The sequence below is a fragment of the Lepus europaeus genome, chromosome 19 (assembly GCF_033115175.1).
Source record: "Lepus europaeus isolate LE1 chromosome 19, mLepTim1.pri, whole genome shotgun sequence".
NCBI classification, from domain to species: domain Eukaryota; kingdom Metazoa; phylum Chordata; class Mammalia; order Lagomorpha; family Leporidae; genus Lepus; species Lepus europaeus.
The window spans coordinates 5455513-5471807 of record NC_084845.1 but is presented as its reverse complement, the minus strand read 5'-3'; the positions used below and the strand labels follow the sequence as shown (position 1 = coordinate 5471807).

The window sequence follows — 16295 nt, the reverse complement described above, 5'->3', positions numbered from 1 at the left end:
CCCCTCTTCCAGGCCAGCTCTCTGCTATGGCCCAGGAAGGCAGTGGAGGAGGGCCCACGTCCTTGGGCCCTGCACCCGCATGGGAGACCAGGAGAAGCACCTGGCTCCTGGCTTCGGATCAGTGCGATGCGCCAGCTGTAGTGCGCCAGCCACAGTGGCCATTGGAGGGTGAACCAACGGCAAAAAGGAAGACCTTTCTCTCTGTCTCTCTCACTATCCACTCTGCCTGTCCAAAAAAAAAAAAAAAAAAAAAAAAAAAGAACCCAAGTGTCGCTAACCCCATGGCCTGTCTTCTCTCCACCCCGTGACACTGTCACAAGGGCTCTTTGTGCTTCCGTGGTCAGTCCAGCCATGTCCTTCCCCCCGCATCACCCATGATGCCTCCGGCCAGCACCGAGCCACAGCCAGGTCCTCACTTGCTCTTCTTGATCTCCGAGTACTCCGTGGCTCCGGTGGCCTCCTGGTCCTGAGGTTCTCGTGGCTTCATTCCGTGGAAGCTCAGGGAGGCGTAGTGGAGCTCCTGCGGTTGCTGTGGGAGAGGCGCAGCATCTGCGGGAGGGTCTTGCTCTTGGGGGCCGTCTGGCTTGGGGGCCTTCTGCCGGGAATCCTGGGGGGAGGGGAGGGGAGAGAACGCAGTCAGGGCAGGGACAGCGAGGCAGGGGTGGTGCAGCGAGCTCTTGGAGCTTCACGATGCCTTGACGTCGTTTTGGAAAGGAATTGAGCTTTATGCAGCCGGAAGTGGGGCTTGGAAACCCTTGCCACCCTCCTGCCTGTCCCTGGAGATGGTTAGTCCACATCTCTGCCTTGTACAACCGCCTCCTGGTGACCACGTCCCCGTGGGACAGCTACAGACAACCTACCTGACCTGCCCGCACACCCTCACACCCCTGCATGGACAATGCAGAAACCACCTGTCAATCAAGTGTGGCTGCACAGCACTCATGCCTGCCTGCTCCACACTGGCAAGTCCCACTCTCCCTGCACCTGCTATTTGAGTGTGCTGTCCTGATGTCCCCAGCCCCCAAAGGTACACACGTGGGTCCCCAGGGGCAGGCGCCCTCTTTTCTCTGGGGTCTGTGACCAACAAGCTGCTCCTGGGGTTTCCTGTGTCTGTCGAGTCTTTGCCTTATCTCACTGCCACACCGACCCGACCTTTCCCACGGCTCTTGGTGTGAACACAATGGACGTCAGTGAGACGTCAGCCACGGAGTTGCCTGCTGGTGTGAGCGAGATTTCCTGTGAGAGGGACTCTTGGTCACGGGCTGGGCACTTAGGCGTCAGGCCGTCCGTCAGGATAAAGAAGGATCTTGTGAACACCCCTGACCAAACCCCTGGACACCAGTGCCTGCGCTAGGGTTCACGGCTGCTCTGTTGAGAGCGACCTCACGTGGGGCTGATGGGACATTAGGTCCCAGTGTTCACACCCTGCCAGGTGAAATTGAAACATGAGGGCCTCAGAAGCATTTCCAGTCACACGAGACTTCAGAAGCCTTGATACAGAGAAACCCAATGGAAAAATTCAAATAAAACGAGAAAGCAAACAGAAAGGAAATCTGGTCGTATGGCTGGGATATAAAGGTACAAAATGTGCACCTGCATATTTAAAAAACACCAAAGAACAGAAGAAAAGTTAAGTGCCTTTATAACAATCCAGGATGGAAACTCAGATCTGCAGCAAAGTATCAACATTGAAGAGGGCGGGGGTGGAGAGAGACCAGGAGATATACAAGCACGCTTAAGTCCTTCTGCAACGAGTAATACAGACACATTAATTTTTAACTAAGGACAAAAGTGAAATATTGAAAACATAAAACCACGTGAAAGTAGAAGGTAAAATAGTAGAAGAAATCCGCATAAATCAATATTCGCGATAAATTTTCAATAGAATAAACTCAACAGATGAGGTCAAATTGGGTTTTAAAAGCTTCATTATACACATTTTACAAAAGTTACTGTTAAACATAAACACATAACATGTTGGGAGAAAAAAGTACGGAGAAGCATCAGACAACTGACCAACCAACGGCAAGTTGATGCAGCTGAGTTCAGAACCAGACTTCCAAGAAAAAATACCAAATGTAGGGTATGTTGTGGTGCAGCAGGTTAAGCTACCCCCTATGACGCCGGCATCCCATAGTCCTGGCTGCTCCACTTCTGCTCCGGCTTCCTGTTAATACACCTGGGGAGCAGCAGAAGATGACCCAGGTACAGGAGCCCTGCCACCCACATGGGAGACTGGATGGAGCTCCAGGCCCCTGACTACAGCCTGGCCCAGTCCTGGCCATGGTGACCATTTGAGGAATGAACCAGTAGTTGCAAAATTCTCTCTCTCTCTGTAACTTGCTGTCTTTCTGTAACTCTGCCTTTCAAATAAATAGATAGATATTTTTTAAAAATAACAAGTATAGAAGAATCACTACATGTGATAAGATATTCAGTTCACTGAGGAGATAAAACTCTTCCAAAATATATGGTTTTAATTTATAAATCAAATGTAAGAAACACATGTGAAATTAACCAATATATTAATATTGTAAGATTTCAGCACATGTCTCTCAAATATCAATAAGTCAGGAAGATCTACCGGTATGAGTATTTGACCATTAAAATTAATGCAGTGACCTGGTAATCTTATCCAGCATTTAAGAAATAAAAAATGCACATTATTCTTAATCACACAAGAAATAGATACAAAAATATATACATACAAGCCACAAGACTTAACAAATTAAAAAACTTAACAAATTAAAAAAAAACAGATCTCATAAAAACCAAGTATCCTGACCAAAAAAAAAATCTTACTATAAACTAATCATGGAAGTATGTTTAAACATTTGTAAACACTTACATTTTTTAAATCCCAAATAGTTTGATTGAAAGAAGAAATCATAGGTTTTTAAAATATCCAGAACAAAAGATATGAGGACAGCACACACCAAACTCTGTGGGTGGAGCAAAAGTGGTGTTTGTGAGAAAGTTATCCATCACTGCTTCATGAGGGAGAACTATAGACTAATAAACTAGGTATCCACCTTAAAATTAGTAAAAGAACATCAGAATAAACAAAGAGAGTAATAAAGAACACAAGAAAATGAATATACATATAGAAAACAAAGATACAAAGAGAAAACCAACAATCCCAACAGTTGGTTCTTTGAAATAGGCAAGCGAGTTACCTGGGGCGGGGGGATCACAAATGACCAATGTCACGAATACGAATGGAGAAGCCATCTCAACAAACCATGTAAACACCAGAGAGTACCGCCCATAACACTCTCTGAAAAGATTACAAACCTTGGATGAGACGAAATGAACGAGCCCCAGAACACAAAGCTCACTGAAGAACACACAAAATGACAGAATCGAAGAAACTGCACCCGAGACAGCACCGTGCCCAGATGATTCTACAAGCCACATTTGCTAATCATTCAAGAACCACTTCAGTCCAATTGTATGCACTCCTCTCCAGGTAGTAGAAGTTGGGGGAATAGCCCCCAACTCCTCAACAGAGGGAACAGGAGGAGAAAGGAAAATGGCGGGTCCATTGGAGCCACGCCTGGAGGTGCCAGAGGGCTAAGCAAAAGGCCCCCAAACTGAAGCTACTGCAGAATTACAACAGACGTGCCACGTGCCACGTGCTCCTTCCCTGGGGATTCTGCAAAAACTTTCACGGTTGCTCACAGAGCGTTCAACATCTCACAAAGCCCTGTTGGGTGGCATCACTAGACAGGGGTGGGACTTTAGGGGAGAGGGCTTGGTGGGAGGTCCTTAGGTCATGAGGGTGTGACTCACAGGTAGCTCCCATAGGACTCGTTGGGTTCTCACAAAAGGGTTATTATAAAAACTGGAGTTTGGGTCCACTCCCTCTCTAACACCCCTGGCTCATGTGAGATCCTTCCTCTGCGTGCCCTCCACCATCTGCCGCTTTTACCAGAGGCCAAGCCAGTGGTGCCGTCCAATCTCAGTCTTTCAACCTCCAACACTGTGAGCAGACCTCTTCTCCTGAGAAATTGAGCTGCCTCTGGAATTTCTTTACAGTGAGGCAAAGCTGGCTGATACACGGAGTGAGGGAGAAAATCCTGTTAGCAGGTGCATTTGAAAAGTTCAAAGAAGTTTGTGATGAAAACTCAGTTGTTTAGAGATAGAAAGGAACTTCCTTGACCTCATCAAAGTTAACAAAGATGAACTTAAATGGTAGACTGTTGGCCATTTCCTTTCAAATCAGGAGTAATGGAAGATGTCCAGGTTTACCACTTGTATTTGACCGGAGCCAGCAAAAGAAGAGAAGAAATAAGAATGAAGTGCTTAGATTCAGGAATAAACGGGCTGTTAGGACTTTGCAGATGATATAATCATCTGATCTGAGATATCAAAAGATTTTTAAAGGGGTTGGTGCTGTGGTATAGCCGGTAAGGCTGCCGCCTGTAGTGCTGGTGTCACATACGGGTACGGGTTCGAGTCCCAGCTGCTCCACTTCTGATCCAGCTCCCTGCTGTGGCCTGGGAAAGCAGTAGAAGATGGCCCAAGTCCTTGGGCCCCTGCACCTATGTGGGAGGCCTGGAAGAAGCTCCTGGCTCCTGGCTCCTGGCTCCTGGCTTCAGATTGGTGCAGCTCTGGCCATTGAGGCCAACTGGGGAGTGAACCAGCGGATGGAAGACCTCTCTCTCTCTCTCTCTCTCTCTGTCTGCTTCTCCTCTCTCTCTGTGTAACTCTGCCTTTCAGATAAATAAATAAATCTTTAAAAAACAGATTTTTAAATAATACCCAGGACTAATGTTTGCTATTTTAAAGTCATATACAAATTATTTGAACAAATAAGAGGCTTCCCAAGCTGGAAGGATTTAGATCAATCTTAAAAATGGCTGGTCACAGGCCGGTGCCGTGGCTTAACAGGCTAATCCTCCGCCTTGCAGTGCCGGCACACCAGATTCTAGTCCCGGTTGGGGCGCCGGACTCTATCCCGGTTGCCCCTCTTCCAGGCCAGCTCTTTGCTATGGCCCTGGAAGGCAGTGGAGGATGGCCCAAGTGCTTGGGCCCTGCACCCGCATGGGAGACCAGGAGAAGCACCTGGCTCCTGGCTTCGGATCAGCACGATGCGCCGGCCGCAGCGGCCATTGGAGGGTGAACCAACGGCAAAAAGGAAGACCTTTCTCTCTGTCTCTCTCTCACTATCCACTCTGCCTGTCAAAAAAAAAAAAAAAAAAAAAAAAAAAAGCTGGTCACTTGCTGCATGCTGCATGCAGTGAGAGAATGGAGGTGACTCCCAGCGCCCAGACAGCTGACCCTGGAGGAGGCTGAGTGTCACTGTGAAGGGATGCACCGTCACCGTGGAGACCCCAGAGGAACTCAGCGGGGGATTCAACCCCACCGCTGTGGGAGGGGAGCAGGAGAAGGTCCTGTTGACAAACCGTGGGGAAATGAAAAGCAGCTCGGAGCTCTCCCAGCGCTGTGCAGTCACAGCTCGAGGTTTCGGACGCCTGTTGCCACATGAGGCTGTGTCCTCACTTCCCCTTGAAAGCGAGCATCCGGGAAAGCCGGTCGTGGGTTGAAATCAGCTGGGTTCTACTTGCAGGGTGTACATGAGGCCAAGCGTTTCCTTCTCAGAACCTGAGGCCCCAGCGGTTGAGTCAGTTCTCCAAGGAGACAGCTTTACGTTTGCATCAGCTGCTTCGGATCCGCACACCGCGAAAGTTAAACATAAGGATACCACCACGTTTTCAGGTGGCGTCTCCGTCTCTGAAAACAGCCATCAGCAGGCAGATGAAAAAAATCCAAGATTTCTCCAGCGACCCAAACAGCAAGATTTAAATGACACCAAGACCAACTTGGGGATTTATTACTTGGGGAAAGAAAACATGGATGTTTCATTCTGCATTTCAGCAGTAAGTGTCAGAAAAAGCACTTGTAGAAAAGACAGCCCTGTCAGCGTGCAGGAAGAAACACAGCAAGAGACGGTGAGAGCTGCGTGAGGCAAACCCACGTCGTTCCTGGAAACAGTGAAGACGCGCAAACAAGGGAGATACATCTGCTGTTGTGCATGAGAAGACCTGAACTCATGGATAGGCAAATTCTTCCCAAACTGAGATCTGGGCTCAGTGGAACTCCGATCAGAACGCCAACAGGAGTGTTTTTTTTGGAATCTGACAAACTGATTGTAACATTTAAGTGGAACAAAAAATACTAGCCAAGGCATTACTGAAGGAGATCAAGGAAGGATCTTATTCTATTAGACATCAGACTAATTTTTTTAAAAGATTTTTTTATTTGAATGAGAGAGAGAGAGAGAGGGAGAGAGAGAGAAAGAGAGAAATCTTCCATCTGCTGGCTCATTCCAACAGCCAGGACTGGGCCGGACCTAAGTCAGGAGCCAGGCTCTTCTTCTGGGTCTCCCATGTGGGTAGCAGGGGCCCAACCACTTGGACCACCTTTTGCTGATTTCCCAGGCAATCAGCGTGGAGCTGGATTGGAAGTGGAGCAGTGGGGACACAAACTGGTGCCCATACGGGATGCCGGTATCACAGGCAGTGGCTTAATGGGCTGCCCCACATTGCCAGCCCCCGGGACTCATTTTTGAGATTATATGAGGCATCTTCAAAAAGTTCATAAGAAATGCATATTATGAAAACCTATGCATATATTTCAAAAAATTTTGCACCAAAATAAGTTTCTGTTCATCCCATCTTTCCATGATTCCTGACATTCTGTTGATACTAGATAGTTCTGATCCAGAGATGGAAAAATCGACCATTGGAATAAAGTTAAGGGACTGGTGCAGTGGTGTAGCAGGTAAAGCCACCACCTGCAGTGCCAGCATCCCTTATGGGTGCCAGTTTGAGTCTCAGCTGCTCCACTTCTGATGCAGCTCTCTGCTGTGGCCTGGGAAAGCAGTAGAAGATGGCCCAAGTCCTTGGGCCCCTGCACCCACATGGGAGACCTGGAAGAAACTCCTGGCTCCTGGCTTCAGATCAGCACAGTTGCAGCCATTGCAGCCAATTGGGTAGTAAATCAGTGGATGGAAGACCTCTCTCTCTCTCTCTCTCTCTCTCTCTCTCTCCTTCTGTCTCTCTGTAACTCTGCCTTTCAAATAAATAAATAATTTTTTAAAAAAAGAATAAAGTTAAGGTCACAGCAAGAGGCCTACATGTATATAGAATGGATATCTGGCAGAAATGTTGTGGCTGATCAATGGAGGAGGGAGGGGCTGTTCACAAGCTGGAGGGACATATGGATCAACCCTGTATATCACACATGGAAATCAACTCTAGATACATCAGATTCTTAAATATGAAAAGGAGAATGCAGCGCTTTTAGTAGAAATGATGCTTGAATGCCAGGATGGAAAGGATTTCCTAAACGAGACCCAAAGGGCCCTCAATAGCAAAGACAAGATTGGTGAATATGATTATATTAAGAACTCAGTTCATCATCGGTCACCTTAGGGAACATGAGGACAAGCCACCTGCTGGGGAGTGACACTAGTGATATAAGTAGAAAAATGTAAGAACATAAAGCCCGGTGGCCCCTCTTCCATGCCAGCTCTCTGCTATGGCCCGGGAAGGCAGTGGAGGATGGCCCAAGTCCTTGGGCCCTGCACCTGCATGGGAGACCAGGAGAAGCACCTGGCTTCTGGCTTCAGATTAGCGTGATGCACCGGCCGCAGCGGCCATTGGAGGATGAACCAACGGCAAAGGAAGACCTTTCTCTCTGTCTCTCTCTCTCACTGTCCACTCTGCCTGTCAAAAAAAAAAATAATAAAGCCATTTCAGAAAGATCAAACAATTGGTAGGAAGATGTGCTCCTGAGATACATAACCGAGATATCGTAGAAGAGGTGTGCATACGACAGTGGAAAGGGAGAAAGATTTTTTTATCCTCATTGTTAACATAGGAAATGCAAATAAATCCCATAGTGAGATGACAAAAAACCCTGAGAAAACAGAAAAGCAAATACCAGAGAGACTGCAGATCAGCAAAGTCTCCTAAGCGCAGGCGGGAGTGTAAGTGGACGTGGTCTTTCTGAAGAGCTTGTGATGTAAAGATGGACACCCCTTGCAACCCCACACTCTTGCATGTAAATATGAGATGTGAATAAGAATGAGAACAACAGAGGGGAGCCTCAGATGCCTGGGAGTAGGAGCTTAGGTAACAAACAATTATAAAAGGAATCATTAAGTAGCCGGGGAAATGACTGAGCTGCAACTTTGTGCAATAATGTGGGTGAGCCTTCACAATATCCTGTTGAGTCAACAAGGCGAGCTCAAGAAAAGTACACGAGCAAGATGCTCTGTGTAGGCTCAGGAACTACTCAAACCGGCATGCAATAGGTCTTCAAAAACACACACGAACAAAACTAAGCATGGATTTCAATTTTTTTTGCTCCAAAATAAGTGTACCTTTACAATTTTTAAAAAATTTTATTTGAAAGGCAGACAGAGACAGAGATCTTTCCATCCTCTGGCTCATTAGGTAAATGCCTACAAATACTGGGACTGGGCCAAGTTGAAATCATGAGCCCAGAAATCAATCTGTGTCTCCCCTGTGGGTGGCAGGGACCCAAGTACTTGAGCCATTACCTGCTACTTCCCATGGTGCCCATCAGCAGGAAGCTGGAATCAGACGCAGAGCCAGGACTCCGACCCAGGCGCTGATACGGAATGTGGGCAACCCAACAGGCAACTTCACTGCCGTGCCAAATATCTACCCCAGGAAACTTATCTCTTAATTCACTTTTCCCCTGAACTTTTGTAACCCTCAGACTAGGAAGACCAGACCCAGAGCGATGGTTACTGGGGATTGAACAAGGACCAACATAGTAGATACAGGTTATCATCAGTGTCTCAGGACATCAGCATTTATCACAAGATGAGCAGAAATAAGGAAGCATGAGTGAACGATGCTTGTTCTAGTGGTAACAGCCTGGTCATGAAATAGACATTTGAGTTCTTCTTCTTCTTTTTAAATTTATTTGACAGATAGAGTTAGACAGTGAGAGAGAGAGAGACAGAGAGAAAGGTCTTCCTTCTGTTGGTTCACCCCCAAATGGCCACTATGGCCAGCGCTGTGCCATTCCAAAGCCAGGAGCCAGGTGATTCTTCCTGGTCTCCCAAACGGGTGCAGGCACCCAAGCACTTGGGCCATCCTCCACTGCACTGCACTCCAGCAGAGAGCTGGACTGGAAGAGGAGCAACCGGGACTAGAACCCGGCGCCCATAGGGGATGCTGGTGCCACAGGCGGAGGATTAGCCAAGTGAGCCACGGCGCTGGCCCCCATGTTGAGTACTTCTATTTAGGTCAATATGGACTCAGTTTTATAAAAGGAATAGGAAGGGGATAGACTGGGCAGGAATAGAGTAAGTGAAAATACAGTGGCTCCTGTTCTCAAGAACTTCACAATGTGAGGAGGAGGTAAGTGCTGTGGCGTATGCTGAGACCCTCAGAACAGGGGTGCAGGTGCAGCTGGGGGCACGTGGAGGAGAGAGGCGCGGACACGAACCAGGAGGGGAAGAAGAGTAGGGGGTACTGAGATTGGAGCTACAAGCGTTAGACAAGGAAGTCTGGTGGAAATGGGGCAAGGACTGTACGTGGAAAGGCTGAAAGCTGTGAGAGACTCAGTCTGTGTGCAGACAGGTGGACTGCGTGGCCAGACTACAGGGTGGGTTCAGGACCAGGAGCAGGCTGGAGCGGCCACCACCAGGGGCGTCAAGGGGTGTGGGCTTGATGCCTGAAGCCGTGAGACGGACAACGCTGCAACCCCAGGTTGGCTGGGAAGCGACAGCTCCGGGGACATGGTTAGGCAACCTGTGTCCAGGAAGCCAGGTGGGCTTGGCGGTCAGCAGAGAGGAAAGAGGAGGACGAGGAGGAGCAGAGAGCCACTTAGCTTTACTTAGAAAGAAGACTGGCTGGGAGGTGACGATCCGTCAGCCACAGGACAATGCTCACGTGTCTGCCCAGGCGACCACGGAGGAGCTCCGTGTGGACTCGCCCAGTGGGCACGACCAAGGGCCCTCGTGCACCACTCACTCACCCAGGTGACGGAACCCATGACAGGATCTTCGTCTTCCGCGCCCTCCGGTCTCCCAGCGGCCGGCTTCCTATAGATCTTCACTCTAAGAGAAGAAACCGGCATGCTGTAGCAGGGAGGGCTCAGGACGCGGGAGCAGGCTTCCTCCCGCCCCTGGGAAGACCATGAGAAAGACGGCCGAGGTATCCAGTGCCCGAGTGATCCCAGATGAGCCAGGATTCGGTCAAGGTGGCCTGAGATGGAACTTCCTTTGCTGGAGACCTCTCCTAACACAAAAACTCGCTCCCATGGATTGCTAACAGTCTTGCTCGTAACAGCAAAGGAGTGCCAGCTGCCCGGATGTCCATTGGCACGAGAAGGGACAAATAAAGCGTAGGCCATCTGGACAATGGGATAGGAAGGAGTGGAGTACTGCTGGATGCTTCAGCTTGGATGGACTTGGAAAACACAGCGCTAAGCAAAGAAGCCAATCAAGGAGGACCACGTATTTATAATTCCACACACATGAAGTGCCCAGAATAGAGAGAGAGAATAGATTCAGGTTGTGGGAAAGTTGGGAGGTGACAGCCAAGGGGCATGGGATTTCCTCCCTCCTGCCCTCCCTCCCTCCCTTCTTTCTTCAGTTCCGTTTTCATCTGGGGTGGGGGTGGGGGCGGGGGCAGGGGAAGTTCTGCAATGGCTCGTGGTAACAAGGGCACAGTTCCTGAGTGCAGCTGCATCGTGTCAAAAGTGCGGATCATTCAAGTGGGATCGCTCAGCTCTGCTGTCTGGGATTCAGTGGCCTCGCTCCTGCCTCCCACACCCCCACCCCTATGCCTTCTGCAGGGAGCACTTGTCCTCTAAATCACCCTGGCGTCCACTCTGCACGTAGGCTGGACTCTCACACCCCTGACAGGTTCTGGTTTTCCGAGTCTGCTTCCTGGGTGCGGTCCCTCCAGACCCCTGCCCCAGACAACCGCCTGGGCTGCCGCTGACTCTAAGCCCGCGTGGACGGTCAGTCACTGCCCGGGGCCGGCCGCTCAGCGGCTCAGCCACGCCTATATGCTCCAAACCTCCAATCAGAATCCCCTGTCCCAGCACCGCCCATGAGATCTGCTTGTGTCACACCCTGAACCATGGCTCAGTCACCTGTCTTGCATCTCTGCCAATCACGGAACAGGTGCTCTTTGAATTAAAGACCCTAGATTACATCCGTTCGCCTAGACGGAGACTTACATGCCAAAGACGATGAGGCACAGACACAGACCGAGCAGGGCCATGGCTCCAGCTCCCGCAAGGGCGGCGGAAACCACTCCTCCCTCCCAGGCCGATTTCCCTGCAGGAAAGAGGGTGCCAAGATGACGCAAGCCCAGGACTGTCTCTTGCCCTCCTCCTCCTTGTGGAGCCTGCTTTAGCTCCTGCTCAGCCCAGAGACAGGGGACCCTGTCCTGCCAAGCCCCAACCCCCCTATCTCCCATCGCCCACCACTCAGGGCCCCAACAAGGCCCCTGACCTGGCAATAGCAGGACGGTGACATTGTGGGTCCTGTGGACGTTCCAGGCCTCGCAGCTGAGCCTGAGGTCGGAGCCCAGCTCCCCGCGGAGGCTCAGGGAGCTGTTGGCCCAGGGCCCGGCGGAGCTGGAGGTGATGGTGAAGGAGGCGTGGTTGCTGTTCCCACTGCTGTTCCCCTCCAGCAGCCGCTCCCCCAGCCGCCAGCGCAGGGAGGGGGCAGGCCAGGCTCGGGAGGAGCAGCTGCAGCGCAGACCTCTGGCCTCCCAGGAGCAGGAGGGGCCAAACAGCTGTGCGGGGTCTGCGGGGAGGGAGGGGGGAGGGACAGGACTCAGCAGGGGGCCCCTTCTGTCCTTGATGTCGTGGGGTTCTGGCCCCAGGTGTCCCCAAACTCACAGTAAACAGAGAGATTGATGGAACCCTGCAGGGAGCCCAGCGGGTTCCGGGCGAGGCAGGTGAACACTCCCTCGTGCTCTGGCTGCACCTGCGGCAGCTCCAGGATGTTGGTCTTGGAGATGGGGGAGGCATTCTTGGCTGAAGACCCCTGGAACCAGCTCAGGTTTGCACAGGGGTTGCTGTCCACCCGGCACAGCAGTCGCAGCGTCTGGCCCTCCATGATGGAGAAGGTTGAGCCGTTCTGCAGGATCTGGGAGCCTTTGGGGAGAGAAGGCGTGGAGGGCGGTGCGGGGAGGCAGATGGTCTCCATCTTCACCCCTCCCCAGAATCTGGCTGGCACCCCTTCCCCTCCCTGGCCCATGCCCTGGGGTCCCTCTTGGACCACAGACTGAGCCTCACACCCTCAGGGAGCTGTGCAGAAGAGGCCCAGCAACCCTGCAGGGCAGGCGTGGGCTGCAGGGCAGGGGAACAGCAGGGCAGGGGAACAGACAGCCCTGATGACTTTGCAAGCTACAGGGGTCTTCAGAAATGCAGCCCCCGTAGACTGAGCTAAAGCTGAGGAAAGTGGGGTGCAGGGACCACTTTGTGGAGTCCCTGAGGTCCAGCCGCCCCCACACACTTGGCCGGCTCTCCCAGGACCTCTGCGGGTGGGGTGGGGGCTCGGTGTCTCCCGACTGTGAAATCTGCTGTCAGGACGAGAGCCAGAGCCTGAGCCAATGTGAGTGTGCTGGCAGTGGATTTGGCCTTGGGGACTGTGATTAGAACTGGACAGGGAGGGTGGGGGATGGGCAGTGTGCATTTCTTCATGGCTTTGGGCATGCGTGTCTGTGTGAATGCATGCGTATGTTGCATGTGTGTATGTGCGTGTGCAAGTGTATTGTGTGTCTCTGTGCATACATGTGGGTATACATGTGCATGCATGTGCTTGTGTATGTGTGTGCAAGTGCGTGTGTATGTATGTGTGCATACATGTGTGTGTGCACGTGAGCACACACATGAAGGGTGCTGATCCTTGTCTTCTGTTTCCATTCAAGCTCTGACGCCCCACCACTAATGCTAGGCTGGCAGCCCCAAGAGCAGAGACTTTTCCTACCGGTTCTGTTCCAGGCGGAGACGCTGATGGTGAGGTTCTCCGGAGCATCTGCAGGGGAAGATATGGCCCTGGCTTAGAGGTGAGCAGTGGGCGGGGCGTGGACCGGGGAGGAACCCAAAGAAGGACCGGGGTCTGCTGACCCACGTCATACCCGCACTCCCCAGGCTCAGAGCCACACGGAAGCTTCCTCAAGGTAGTGTTGGCTCTGTCTCCTACACATGCAACTCACACACATGCACACATATGCTCACACATACCCACATTCTCACACATGTATGCATACAGGCATACGCAGTCACACATCAGCTCACACTCACTCACATGCATACATGCGACACTGCACTCACACCGCCCTTGGGGGCCCAGCCGACCCCCCTTTCCCAGCACTCACAGGAGACATTGAGCTGCACGGTTCTCTCCGTGGTCACCCGAGCTCCTTGGAGGTTCACCCGACAGGTGAGGCTGGTGCCATGGTCCTGGGGCCTCGGCGTGAAGGTGAGCAGTGGGGAGCGCAGTGTCCCGGGGTCCCGAGAGCCAAGGGCTTCCCCCGCCCAGGAGAAGGAGAGCGGTCTCCCCTCGGGGCAGGAGCCTGGCAGGCTGCAGGTCAGCTGTGTGGGGCGGCCGGACTCCAGGGGCGCCGGGAAGTGGACGTGAGGCTTCTCGGTCAGGGCTGGGCAGAGAGGCAGGTGCTGGGGCCCCAGGGTGGGGGAGCAGGGCGACCATGAGAGCGACCCGGGCCTCGGGCCCCAGGCTGGGTCCTGCCCCCACATCCCTTCTCAGCAGCCCAGCCCACCCTGTCCCTGATCTACTACGGGGTGGCCACGTCCCCGTGCTCTCCCGGGGCCCCTGTCATACCTGTCACACGCACATTCAGCTTCCTTTCAGTGTAGCTGTATCTGACATCGCCTCCTGTATCCACGCGGAAGAAGTACCACCCTGTGTCCCCTCTCCTGGCGTCTCTGATGCTCAGGGAACAGTTGGGGGTCCTGAGGTCGCTGGAGACGTGGAATCGGCCCTGGGCCTCCGTCTTCACTGGCCGTTGTGGATGGTTTGTGGCCACAGGATCATCATAGTAAATGTTGTCCACATTCCGGAACCAGAAGATATAGACTGGGCTGGAGGAACCCCAGGAGGGCGTGGGGTAGGAGAAGGAGCAGGGCACGGAGACGCACAGCCCCTCCTGCACCGTCACCGACTGCTGCACCTGGAGCTCGTACCCTGGAAGCTTCTGCAGGGACCCTGGGCAGGGGGACACAGAGGCTCAGCCACAGCCCGGTTCCCACCTGTGCCTCCCCCTCCCCGGCCACTCACCCCCCCACAGCAGGGGCAGCAGCAGCAGGGGCAGCATAGAGTCGCGGTCCAGCACCCACTGCGGGAAGCAAGTGCCCGGAATGTGGGGTGCGGCCAAGGCAGCTCGACAGGAAGCCAGGGGCTGAGCAAGAGCTGTGGCCTCCGCCAAAGGGGAACTGGGCCCCACGTGGGACAGCGAGTGAGGCGGGGGTCATCTGACTCCAGCCGTCCTCCCACCCCCAGAGACACTGCAGGTGGAGATTCGGGGTCCCCGGGGCAGGAGAAGCCAGGTCATGTTCAGATCAGAGTGACGTCCCCAAGGGGTGGACGCAGGTGGGGAGGAGACACGAGGGCCAGTCCCGGGGGCGGGGTGAGGGGGCAGCTCCGTGGCCCCCATCCAGGGAGGAGCCCGAGCGCTGGGAAGAAGCCGGACCTTGGATTCCGGAGCAGCAGTCCCAGCTGGCCGGAAGCAGGGCGTCTGCAGCCTGAGTGTCGTGGAGGTGAGGGCCTCTGTCCTCGGGGACGGCCGGGGCCAGGGCACAGCCCACGTGGGTCCTCGTGGCCCGGGAGTCCTGTGTGCCAGCCGCGAAGCTCGGGCCCACTCGGGATGGGCTTCCCCAAGGGAGGCGTTCCCCCACCCAGCAGGGTTCCCCAAGGTGACCGGAGCCAGGCGGCCACCGTGGAGCTCAGTCCTTAGGGCCCAACCTCGTGGAGTCCACGGAGTGTCTCGGGAAAACCCATGATCCGGCTTCTCCTTTGTAAGAGAGACTTCAGAACGTCTTCCCCAGTGTGACGACGGGCAGACAAAGGCTACGTCTTCCCCTGGTGACTGAGCAGTCAAGGTCAACCATCAGGGATAAAGGCCGTGGCCATCACCCACCCCCAGACCTCGGCCGTGGGTGTCTGCAGACATCGCGTTAGGAAACTGTCCTCCTGGGCAAGGCCGGCCAGGGAGGTCAGCGCAGGTGTGGAGCAAGGCAGCAGGGTCGCCGTGCAGGGAGACCGCGGAGTCAGCACACAGCGCCCACACCGCGTTCCCGGCTGTCTCCTCTCCCCACTCCTCAGCATCCGGGGTTTAGGGCCTGATGTGCTGTGCCTTCTCCTGCCCGGAGTCTGTGGGCGCAGCTGCAGTGTGGGCTCCTAGGGGTGACAGTGACGTCAGCGCTCTCAGCTGTGCCCTCTGCTCTTTGGGGCCAGCCTAGTGCGATGGCTGTGGAATTTCACAGCCCAGTCTGATGGCAGAGGAGTCCTCACAGCCCAGTCCGATGGTAACAGACTCCTCATGGCCCAGTCTGATGGCAGCAGACTCCTCACAGCCTAGTCCGATGGTGGCAGACTCATCACGGCCAAGTCTGATGGCGGAGGAGTCCTCACAGCCCAGTCCGATGGCGGCAGACTCCTCACGGTCCAGTCTGATGGCGGCAGACTCCTCATGGCCCAGTCTGATGGCGGCAGACTCCTCACAGCCTAGTCCGATGGTGGCAGACTCCTCACGGCCCAGTCTGATGGCGGCAGACTCCTCACGGCCCAGTCCGATGGCGGAGGAGTCCTCACAGCCCAGTCCGATGGTGGCAGACTCCTCACAGCCTAGTCCGATGGTGGCAGACTCCTCTCGGCCCAGTCGGATGGCGGCAGACTCCTCACAGCCTAGTCCGATGGTGGCGGACTCCTCACGGCCCAGTCTGATGGCAGCAGACTCCTCACAGCCTAGTACGATGTTGGCAGACTCATCACGGCCAAGTCTGATGGCAGAGGAGTCCTAACAGCCCAGTCCGATGGCGGCAGACTCCTCACGGTCCAGTCTGATGGCGGCAGACTCCTCACGGCCCAGTCTGATGGCGGCAGACTCCTCACAGCCTAGTCCGATGGTGGCAGACTCCTCACGGCCCAGTCTGATGGCGGCAACTCCTCAGTGGGTTTATAGAGCACCCCCTCCTGGATGTCAGCTCTTACTCTTTTCATCCTCCTACATCCCCTCCCCACCCCCACTACACACACTCACACCCAC

General features: G+C 53.6%; 1 protein-coding gene across 1 annotated transcript; it reads right to left on the bottom strand.

The window, feature by feature from the left end:
• Positions 1-368: 368 nt before the first annotated feature.
• Positions 369-14345, bottom strand: LOC133748244 (sialic acid-binding Ig-like lectin 5). The gene is made up of 9 exons (XM_062176921.1): positions 14309-14345; positions 13853-14236; positions 13389-13667; positions 12998-13045; positions 11905-12162; positions 11513-11809; positions 11236-11335; positions 10024-10105; positions 369-607 (listed from the first exon to the last, which is right to left on the bottom strand). The coding sequence occupies exons 1-9, from the start codon at positions 14343-14345 to the stop codon at positions 413-415; spliced, it is 1680 nt and encodes a 559-aa protein (XP_062032905.1). The 3' UTR covers positions 369-412.
• Positions 14346-16295: the final 1950 nt, after the last annotated feature.

Excerpts from the sequence above, each read along its gene's own strand:
- LOC133748244 (XM_062176921.1), bottom strand. The coding sequence starts at position 14,345 with ATGCTGCCCCTGCTGCTGCTGCCCCTGCTGTGGGGGG. Across the intron at positions 13,046-13,388 it reads CGTGCAGCTCAATGTCTCCT|ATGCTCCGGAGAACCTCACC; the intron begins GTGAGTGCTGGG and ends CTTCCCCTGCAG. Across the intron at positions 11,336-11,512 it reads CACCGTCCTGCTATTGCCAG|GGAAATCGGCCTGGGAGGGA; the intron begins GTCAGGGGCCTT and ends TCTTTCCTGCAG.